We start from the raw sequence: 12001 nt of genomic DNA on the forward strand, positions 1-12001 counted from the left end.
TATGTTGTCGACTATTGAGGAAAGGGGAAACTATCAATGCTATCATCGGCATCCTAAAGGCATCACAGACTAAGATCTCCTACCCAACATCAGTGATGAAAATATCGGTATCGACGAAAATATCGAGGATATGATTTTATAGAAATATCGATGGAAACATCAATGTCGATGGAAATGTCAATAAAATTATGAAAACTGTAAATATTTAATTTAAAATATAAATTTTTGCATATAAGATCATTAGTATAGTAAACTAATATAAAAAATACAATAATTACAATACAATAATAATAAAATACTTATCCAATTAGGCATATATACTAAAATCCTATATATTATACAATACAAAAACTAATAATGTTATTTATTTATTTATTTTGTTTTTGAATAGATAAAATTAAATTAAACACTAAAAGAGTGGACAAAAAAAGATAAAAAGGATAAAGAGATGTGTATTGAGATGCTACAATCTTACCATCTTTAAAAACTTAAAATTTTCTAAAAAGACCTATAACTACAACTTAGTCGGCCCAATTAATAAGTTGAATAGATGAAAGGCTACGAAGAGGCCCAATATAATATTATCATATTATTATTTTATATTTTTTTCTTGCTTTTTCGTTTTCCCCCCACATGGGAAGAAAGATTTTTTTTTTCTCCTTTCTTATTCTTTCTCTCTTCCCTTCGTCTTCTTCCTCCCTCTCTTTCTCTCTCTTCTGTCTCTCTCCGATGGCATTTCTCTCCCACTCGTTCTCTTTCTTTTTCTTTTTCTTTTTCTTTTTCTTTTCCTTTTTTTTTCTGCTTCTTCTTCACCTGCTCGGACATCTCCTCTCCCACACAAACACACACACACACCAGTCTCTTCGCAGATAATGAGAGAAGGCCGGTCGAGATTTCCACTGACAACCGGCTACTCCACTTCGTTTTCCACCATTTTCCACCCTAAACCCGAAACTCTCTCCAATATTCGACGATTCAAGCGATATCCTTTGACTCCAGTGACATTTCTCTAACACTGGTAATAGAAACTTTTTCCCCCCTATCGGTGTCGATGGCCTCCAATATCCGATACTATTGCTGACTTATCACCTATCTTGGCGATATTTGTTTCACTGCCCAACATCAAGAGTCACATAATCAAGGGATGGTAAAATAAGCGTGCATAATCATAATCCAACAAATCTATATCCATGGTACAGTATGATACACAATAATCCACAACTCAGTATCAACTCATAATCCAGGATATTTATAAAATTTATAAATAATACCCGTAATTATCATATCAAAATATTTTCACAAATACCAATATAAACAAATATATACTTGTATAGCCATAGACCGAAATTTATTTATGCCAAACGATTCCTTTTAATATACCATAATATGATAAATTAATTAATTATTTCATAGTATTTACTGAAGCATATGATTAAAATAATTCTAGAAATAATAATAATAAGGTAATTTATATAGTATATATAATCAAAAAAAATAATTCTAGAAGCAATAATAATAAGGTAATTTATATAGTATATATAATTAAACACATAGTTCCTAAAACCATTTCTGAAAATAAAGTTCAATCACAAATCATAGCTTAAACTAGCTCCTCTACCATATTGCCTCCAATATTCCCCGTATCTAAAATAATAATAAAATATTCTCAGACTCCAAAAATCAAATCAAAGACATTGGGTGCATATCAATATCCCAAAATAGCTTTAATAACTCTAAAATTTCTAAAATTGAACATCGAATAGTCCAATTATACTGTAAAACTTGAATATATGATATTCAAAATTAGGATTTTTCACCTAGAGGCCAATTTAATGAAACTGAACTATCTATTGGATCCCATTAACACCTAGTTACATCAATCCAATTTTGATTTTGGCTAATGTGTCCAACTTACCCAAATACAGTCCAATTTTATCTGATATTAAACTAATTAACCCAAAAATAGAAAAATTATTAAATGACGTATAAAATTTTCAAATTTTGTATCGACAAAAAGCTTATGAGATGAGGATGCAATGTTGTATTCATCTTGGTCTAAAGCCTTGCTGGTCGCTGAAAAAGCTGCCCAAAGTTTTGGCCAAACTTGGCATGTCGGATCTTGCAAAATAGTGAGGAATCTAGGAAAACAGAGGTCAAGAATGAATTCAAAGAATCCAAAATAGAGAGTTAGAGGTATAAGGTGTGCTGAAGTGGCCTAAAAATGGCCAAACTCCAACGACCCGATCAGAACACTGCCATCAGTTTTCCTGGCCCGATCTAGGCTTGTCCCACGATGGTTCTGACTAAGACGCCAAGGTTTTTATTGCTGGTGAGCAGCCTTGCCGAGTGGCCAGCACGAGTAAAAGGATAGTGACCAAGGAGGGTCAAATAGTGACAACCCAGTTCATCATCAAAATGGGTCGCCAGGTCCAATTCAAGTCTATCGAGTTAAGGAGGGCTTTTTAGGTTTTTTTTTATTTGTTTAATGATAGCATGCATCCCCATATAGGCATAGAATCTATTAAAAGACAAAATTCAGGACTTGCTTGGATACATATAAATATTGATTTTTAAAAACTTTCTAGAACTATAATTTTCTAACCATAACTCAAAATCAAGCATGCCATCAGTCTACGAACTCATCTTATTGAGTTCTACGCTATGGTGTGCCGGTCAAACCAAATTTTTTTACCAATGAAAGTCAAACTTATGATTCATTCATAGTCTAACTAGTCAATCTCAATCAAACCAAACAAAATTTTAATTTTAATTTCATTCTTGGGATGGATCATCACATGAGGGATGGAGAGACACATTTTGGACGGTGATGGATGAAAATGGAGGCATTCCACAAGTTTTGTCTATGGAGTAGGATATTTGAATTAACAATGAAGGTCCCCAGTCTATTCATCATAGAGGGCTACGTCCTTGGTCCCTCATTCAACTTATCAGTACCAGAAAACAAGATAAGTACTAACAACCAATGGTAGAGGGGAATACGGATTTAAGTTAAGGCAACAAAGGGGAAACAAATCAAACTAAATGGCTTCTTTTAAAAAATATATATATATATATATTTAATTAATTAGTTAATATAAAAAATAAAAATAAAATAAATAGAAGGTGTTAAACAAAGGAGGTGATGATTTGGATTTTCCAATATGATATGCAATTAATGATACATATAACAATATCTAGTTGGCTATGCGTACCAACTCACATCCATATTAGGAATGATGTGATCTGTGAGTTTAATGTTATTTGTTTTGAGACTGAAACAGGTAGGTCTTATTAGCATAAATAGCAAAAGTAAAATTAAATATAAATTGTATATAGAAAATTGTGTAGATAATAAAAATGTACTATTAACAGAACCATTTTTTTAGAACTCTTGCTAATAGAATTGGAATTTGACCAAGTTACCCTTTTTTGGACCTTTCTTTTTATTTATAAGAATTTTAGAAAACAAACAAACACACACACACACAAATATATATATATATATATATATGCATTCTTCTTCTAAAATTGCTAATTCTTTAAAATATTTGTGTTAAATTCCTCATCCTCCAACTTATCAAAAAAAGAAAATAAAAAAATAAATTAGATGTAATTTAAGAGTTAAGCTTAATATATTCAAAATCTTTTTTTTTTTCAGAATGAAGAAAATTAATTATGAGTTTGATCATATTATTTTTATCTATTAATTTTTATTATTCTTAATTTGAAGAATGTGTAAAATAATTTCATTAAATAAAAGATATATAGGTCAAATTTTAACTTTGTTATTAAAAATTTTTAAAAATGATACTATATTGAAAGGAAAATAAAATATAAAAAGGTTATATTGATACTGTTCATAATAAAAATATAGTATTTAAAAAATAGTAAACTAGAAAATATTATAATGATATTTACATTTAAATTTTTTTAAAAGAATATATCTATGTAGTTAATACGTCATCATTATTTTTTTGAAAATCTTTAAAAAGGTTGTTTTTTATTTATTAAATTTTTATGAACTCCAAATGGTATAGGGCCAACTGCAAAATGTATATTTCCTCCAGAAAAAATTTTAGAATTCAAATTTTCTCATCCCAAATCGTTAAAAAAAATGAAAAAATAAAATAAAATAAAATAAAGAAAAAAGAAAAAGATAAATAAGAAAGAATTAGAGTACCAGAATCCATTCATATCATTAAAAATTGGAATACCAGAATCCATTCATATCATTTAAACTTTGATAAAAATATAATTTCCACTTTATAATGATTTGAAAAGAGAAAAATTCTCAAAAGTCTCAAACAAAATAGCCTAACACTGTTATGATCAATTGATCAAATAATAATAATGGTGATAAGTATTAGCATATGTCATAAGTGATGAGGTTATTGCCATAGTTATTACCAAAAAAACAAAGGTCATTGCTATTGGGATCAACAATCGAATAATTTTTCTTCTTTCTTTGCTAATAACCAACAATTGAATAATTGTCCAGGAAAATAATGGCATTATGGAAGAATCCAAACTCAATTGAAGACTTTGAAAAAAAAAAAAAAAAGTGATATGACGATGATTAAATAATTTTATTTAAATTTCTTTAAACTTTTTAAAATAAAAATTCTATATGGAAAAAGTTAAATTCATAGCATTTTGCCAATTAAATTACCATGTCAATATGACAGAAATAAAGCAAAACCAATGAATTAATAGCCAGCACTAGTGAGACTTATATTAAGATACCTAAGTTTTATAGGATAAAATTTTAATTCAAAAGGTGTTTATAGTAAATCATTTATATATTGGGATAATATCATAAACTTATATTTTGAAACTTTTGCACAGTTCTACAATTTTTTGCAGAAATTTCCGTACGGTATGAAATCTTTTGCAAATACTCAGCTTTACATTTTCATTTTTAGTCTATACTTTTAAATTTTTCATTATTTTTAGTTTCTCCCTTTTTAAGTGTAAAAAATATAAAATTGGACCAAAATTTATGACTAGAATGAGAAAATAATTATAGTATTAGTATTTCATTGATAGAATCCAAAGTTATCACCAATGGACTTCACTTTAATTAAGTACGAAAGATGTTACATCTTGGTTAATATTGATTGGATAAACTTATACGACCATTTGCCCTTTTACTCTTCATCGTGTCCTTATATTTTCTCCATTAATAAATGTATAGAAGCATTTGAGGGAAAGAGATAAAAAATAAATAAATAAATAAATAAAAAGCATTTGAGGGAAAGAGATAAAAATTAAAAAAAAAAAATTAAAAAATTAGCGTTTATGGATCCACATGGCTGTTAATCAATAATAGGATTAAATTTCTTTACTTTCTATTAATTTCCATACAAAAAGTTTTTGTAATAAATTATGTATATTTTAATTTTTTGGTTGAGAATAGAACTGTCATCTGTGCAGTTAATACGTCATTTTTTTTATAAAAAAAAAAATTAAAAGGATTCCTTGTCCTTTTTTAAAATTTATATTTCATGAGAAAAAAAAAAAGAGAAAAAAGGAAAAAAAAAATCTCGAACAGTAATGAAGAGATGAAAGAACAAATAAATAAACAGAGTACAAAACCAAAATCCATTTATATTGGTCATAGGCAAGAGACTGATAAAAAAAAAAAAAAAATTCCCACTTTATTGAAATCTAAAATCTATATTGAAAAATTGAACTCATAGTATTCTGCCAATTAAATTATCCTCTCGATAGGAGAGAGGAAAGAAGCAAAACCCATGAATTACCAGCTTGTGCTGCATACAGTGGGAAATGTAGAAAAAGTACTATTATAATTAATATCCTTTATACAATCGGTGTTAGTAGCTAGGTATAAAAATTACCGTACATCTGTGGTCTATACGCTCAGCTTAATTGGTTGTCATTCAAATCAAATCACACTATAATTTAGAAAGAAAAAAAAAAAAAAATCGACTCGATATCTCTGGTCTCTATACATGCAGCTGAATTGGTTGTTATTCAACTCAAATCACTCACTATAATCTGAAAAAAATAATAATAATAATAATAAACTACATTTAATTTATGTAAGCAACAATGATTAATGCCTAGTTACACATTTAATACAATACAATTTACTACGACTCTGAGATTTGAATCCGGTTCAACCTGCTAAACCAGATAGAATGCAGAATCATGTGGAACAAATCGTGTCTGACTGGTCTTGGATTCCAAATAAAATGCTTCTGAGCCATCTTCACATTAATTTGCATAGTCAGATATCTTCTCAATGGAATAGCCAATAAAATCTCCTTCAACTTTGGAATATCTTTCTCGGCAACGACCACAGAGAATGAGCTCCAATCTAGCACCTCAGCAAATGGAAGCACAAAATTGTCTGCTATAATCACCGGTACACATTCATAATATATAGCCTCAATGATTCTGGGGCTGTTTACTTCAAATCCCATTGGACATATACAATATTTACTTGTTTTCATGTGCTGAATATAAGACATTTTTCTGGATACCCTTACTGGTAGAGGTCCATATATTCTCATATCTTCGTCTTTGTTCTCCCAATGTTTGAGAAGCGTCGGACGGACCCTGCCGTGCATGTTTCCGGCGAAAAATGCCAGGATTGGACGCTGTGACACTCTGTTTCCACCACCTATGTTTCTGAGTGGCTTCCTTGGAGTCCTTATGGTAGTTTCTGGGAGTGAAACGTCTTGTCCGGCGGTAAAGATTCCTTCCGAGAGGTCAGCATTGCATAGAGCTTTGATGGTGTTTTTGGTCAGTTCTGTGTGCATGGTTAATGTGTAAGGGCCCTGTTAAAAAAGGTTGTGATAGTATAGATGAAAAGTTAGGGAGGGACGTAATCACATTGGTCTTTTATAATAATTGCTTATCCATAACTACACTAAAAATGGAAATTTAGTTTAAAACTCCTTCCTAATTTCGTCAAGATAATAAATAGAAAATTCACATTTTCTTACGGCGCGACTTCTCGACGTAAACTCAATTAAGGTAGCTTGAACTTCCAAATCTTACCGAGCTTTAATCTAGCACAGCTAAGGTGTTCAGCAATCACATTTGCTATTTTAAACTAATGAACAATTTGATTTTCACCGTTTATTATGTTTGCAAACTGTGTATGTTTGTACATACACAGATTATACATTCAGAATTTAATTAGTGTTTTCATGGAGATATTAAAACAGCATAATAGTCATATACATGAAAAGGAAAATGCATAGCTTATACAAATTCTTAAGCAGTAGCTGATAGTGACCAAAAAAAATTGAAAATAGCAATCCAAAGAACTGAGAAAGTAAGAGCATACCCAGTCATGGCAAGCAACAAGGAAGTGATCCGACCCATGTGTGCGATTCCAAAATGGATACTTTGCAGCAAGCATATTGGCATAGTCCCTCAAGAAAATCGATAAGGGTCTTAAATTATGTGATCCAGGCACATAAAGAGCCAATTCTAGTTGGCGTGCACTGTATGGTAGATAAAATAAGTGTGCCTTTTCAGGGTCCTTTGTGACAAACTGCCCGTTTTCCTCCATTAATTTCATAAACCATCCTTCAGATGCATAAATTCCCCTGAGATGGGGCTCGTGAAAAATGGGTCTTTTTCCATCAGGGTAAATGTAGACTTTAAGTATCATTTCCATCAAGTCATAGCTCCTGAATTTTAGCAAAACACATGGCAATTTGAAAGGGTTTTAATTTTAAAAACAACATTTTTAACCCAATGAAATTTAAAATACGCCAAAACTGAATAATGCATTTTGCATGACATGCTTAATAGTTGAATTACTTCGGCCATGGGCTAGAGAGTTTCCTTTTCCTTTTCCCAAAATCATTTTCAGGTTTTAAATCTTTCATTCATGTTTACATGCTTTCTAAAACGTGTTAATCTATAATTACAAAGTCTACAAACTCCTTGTTCATTACTAGTTAATAAAGAAGTCCTGTTCTTTTATGTTTCAGCCAAAGTTTGATGGTGAAAAGGTACCTTATTATTTTCCCACTTTCTTCTTGAACTAGTTAGTACCAATAGTTTTGCCAGCGGCGAAGATACAGTCATAGATATGTATCAATAAAACATTGCCAAGTTATTTGACGAATTAGAAGTTCAGAATGACTAAAACCTATGAGTATTTCCAAGAAATTCCTATGCCGAAAAACTACTATTTTTCAAAAGTACCCTGCCTTTAAATCTTAAATCCTAATCTCAAGGCATATATGTTCTAAAAGTTAAAGAAGAAAAATATATAATGAGCATGGTGAGGGAAAAAAATACCATGTAATATACCTTTTGAAAATAGACACATTTCGAAATAAAGGGGTATAGAGTTCAGGATCATCAGTGACCTCTGGTGCATGCTCAATCTCTTTCTTTGCATACTCAAGTGCCTCAATAGGTCGCAAGGACCAAATAAATTTCTGAAAGGTCCATACTGGAATTGGTTAGGCTACTATAAACGGCTACTTTATACATCCAATGATGCCCCAAAAAAAAAATGAAAAGGGAAGAGAGGAAGTAATTTTACCTGCAAGCGATAAGGTATAATTCGACGAGGAGGGGGAGGAGGAGGTGGTGGTAAGACCTTTTTCACTTTGATATTTTTCTTTCTCCTTCTGGATACAGATTTTCTCGTCTGGCGAGTTGGAGCCTTGATCTGTGGCTCAAGAGGTGATGATGTATCTGGCTCAATGACCGTCTCACTCAACTCAGTACGAGAATTCAGCAAAACACTTGGGGCTGCCGAAACAATTCGAGAGTGTTCGACTCTAGACTCAATGACTCTCTCTCTCAATTTCATGGTAGAATTGGATTCACCTGAAGTAGTAGTAGTAGTAGTAGTAGTTGTAACCGTTACAGGCATAGAAAGGAACCAGACGTTCAGTGGATAAGGAAGTGTAAACATTTGCAGCACAACACCAGCTGCAGTCATTATGGCTCCCATCAAAAATAGTCTTCTCCATTCGATTCTGTAGCCGGCGCAACGCCTTAGATATTCTGTCATCCGGATACCAACCAGGGGTCGCAATGGCCTTTTCATTTCATCTCATTGTGATTAGTATAGCTAAATAGATTTCTACTTGGCCAATGTGTTTAAACAGCAAAGAAAACCAGTTTCAGAAAAGCTTGCATACTGATCTAAACTCCTTCTGAGGCTTCAATATTTTTTTACCATTAGGCTGCATAACAAGCAAAGGCCAAGAAGCTTCTGAAATGATCAATGATGACTTTATCAATGTAGATTATTTTGTGAGAAACAAAATTTTACACGCACAAATAAACGACAGCTAATCTTTTCTTTATCAAGAATCGTAGGTCAATTTTTTACGTGATGGGGCAGAAAGAAAATAGCAGTTCACTGCAAGACTAGTACTGAAATTATTTTCTCTTTTTTTGTTTATGTACTATATTCTCAATCAGGAGCCAAAAAAACCCATTTCTTTCATATAAAACATATTCAATATGCAATTTTAACTACGTAGGTCAATTTTTTACGTGATGGGGCAGAAAGAAAATAGCAGTTCACTGCAAGACTAGTACTGAAATTATTTTCTCTTTTTTTGTTTATGTACTATATTCTCAATCAGGAGCCAAAAAAACCCATTTCTTTCATATAAAACATATTCAATATGCAATTTTAACTACGTACTTCAAAGTTTTTCAGCTCCAAATTTCTAAATTATGTTTCTCTTCTTTTAATAATGATCAAGCAATTAGAAACTAATGAAGCAAGATATGCTTTGAAATAGATGAATTAATAGTGTATATATAAAATATGCTAAATTAACTTAACAGAGAGTCTGTTGAGCTAGAAAAATACTGTGAGAATAAAATAAATTTACAAAGTGAACTTAGGCCTCTGTTTACTTAGATAACAGAGTCCTAGCGGTTTCAGCTTTTCTCTTACTGAAATAAATTGTTTTTGGAAAAAATTCTAAACGAGGAGCTATATTAAACGTGTTTATTGGGTTTGAACTGGTCGAGCTTTTTATTTACAAATCTAAGCAAACAATTGAACTCAAATTATTCCAAAAAATATTTCTAATTTTCTATAGAGGAGGATCCAAAAGTAAAATTTTTGCTCTGTCTTTTCCCTAAATTCTGAATTCAAGTGATATTTGAATTTAAGAACCATAAATTTATTGGGAAACAAAAAAGTTTCATATACGTAATCAGATTGAAAATTTTTTAATTGAAAATTAATACAGAAATTAGATTTTAAAGCAAAATACAATATTAAAAATCCATACCTTGATCCAGTAAGCTCGAACAGAGTCTAGCCGAGCTAAAGTTTTGCAGGAATCATATGAAACAGTACGGCTGGTAAAAACAAATACGAACAAAGAAAATGGATTCGAACAAGGAATAAAAGAAAGTTGCGGAATTTGGAAAAGAAAATTTTATTTTTTATTTTTTGTTTTTTCGGTTTTTCGGACAGCAGAAGGAAAAAGCGCTTGAATGGAGGGAAACGCAGGGCTGGCGAGACAGACGGTAACGGCTCCAGTATAAGCAGAGACTTTTGACTTTCCGCCCAACGGATTATAAATGAAGGTCTAAAGTACATTAATACCCTTACAAGCAGAGACTTTTGACTTTTTTTTTTTTTTTTTTTTTTGGGTAAAAACTTGTATCTTTTTCTTAAACTTTTATTATTGGAAGAAGAATAATAACTTTTTATTGATACAAAATAAAATGATGTGGAATTCTACTCCCCAAACCCTAACGTAAAAATGTTTTTTAAAAAAAAAAAGAAATAATTTATATAAACTTTGTTGGATAATTATCTAAATTCAAATTTGTACATTTTTTCAATTAAAAAAATCTGTATGGCTTCGTTCATAAGAGGACAAGTCCTAAAAGAAACAATGATTAATCCCACATTTCTAATATAAATATATATACATATAAAATAAAATTATGGTACAAATAGTCCATATATAAATGAATCATCATCAATATCTGTATTATTTCTATGTATAAATATTGACGATGATTTTAACCGTCGTTAATATTCACAATTCGTATACAGATTATCTATATCGTAGCATATATTATATATTTATATATTGCATCATCAATATATAGATATATATGTAGAACCAAATTTCTATTACAATTGATCTAATAATTTTATCATTAAAATTGTTTTTTAGCTTTAAAATTGTATCCAACTATTAAAAATAAAAAATATATTTATGAGTATCAAATATCTTTAATGTTTATTTTGCTTATATAGAATTTTAACATGTTCTTACACTCATATTTAGTAAAATCATCAAATTGACCAAGTTATATATGTATATATATATATATGTTAATTGTTTGCTTTGCACGTTGCCGGCTAAAAAATAATAGCATGTTATATGTTTCACTCATAATACATCAGATACTATAATTATTAATTTTAATAGAAAAATATACTACGATTATTAATTGGCTGTACTCTATATTTTTAAAATTAAGAATATAAAAAGATTTATACCTAAAAAATAAAACTAATTTATTCTTCCATCAGACCTTCTATCAATATATACATATATTTTTTGTTTTGATTATGCCAAATAACAATTCTCAAAACAAAGTTATTAACACAGATGAGTTTTAATTATATTTTCAAAAATAAATAAATAAATCAACTATAATATTTAAGTTGAAAAAAGCCTAATTATATCAAAATCAAATATTTTGTTTTAAAAATTTAATAGTTCAGCATAATAACTTTCATACGTCTAATATATTCTTTTAAAAATTCAAAAGTGCAATAAAATAATTTTTCCAATTTCACATCCCTTAAACAGTACTTTAAATTCAACTCCTCCATCCATAATGTAAACGATGATAATATATATATATATATATATATATATATATATATGTATGTATATATAATTTCCAAAAGAATAGTAAATGAGAATAAAAATTTGATTATAATTTGAAAAAAATGGCAAAAAAATTTAAAAATAAAAAAGTCAAAATAGGAATGTTAGGTCAA

General features: G+C 29.9%; 1 protein-coding gene across 3 annotated transcripts; it reads right to left on the minus strand.

Annotated features, from left to right (window-relative positions):
- Positions 1 to 5817: 5817 nt before the first annotated feature.
- On the minus strand, positions 5818 to 10526 carry LOC107430281 (probable glycosyltransferase At5g03795). Of its 3 annotated transcripts, none has more exons than XM_016041110.4 (5): positions 10260 to 10526; positions 8537 to 9188; positions 8299 to 8429; positions 7319 to 7667; positions 5818 to 6803 (listed from the first exon to the last, which is right to left on the minus strand). In XM_016041110.4, exons 2-5 carry the CDS (start codon positions 9047 to 9049, stop codon positions 6114 to 6116), a joined length of 1683 nt encoding a protein of 560 aa, XP_015896596.3. In that variant the 5' UTR covers positions 9050 to 9188; positions 10260 to 10526; the 3' UTR covers positions 5818 to 6113. The 3 variants fall into 3 exon arrangements, with proteins under 3 accessions (XP_015896596.3, XP_015896597.3, XP_015896595.3); XM_016041111.4 differs by having other exon boundaries at positions 8537 to 9214; XM_016041109.4 differs by having other exon boundaries at positions 8537 to 9217.
- Positions 10527 to 12001: the final 1475 nt, after the last annotated feature.

Source organism: Ziziphus jujuba, chromosome 6 (genome assembly GCF_031755915.1).
Source record: "Ziziphus jujuba cultivar Dongzao chromosome 6, ASM3175591v1".
Classification (NCBI taxonomy): Eukaryota; Viridiplantae; Streptophyta; class Magnoliopsida; order Rosales; family Rhamnaceae; genus Ziziphus; species Ziziphus jujuba.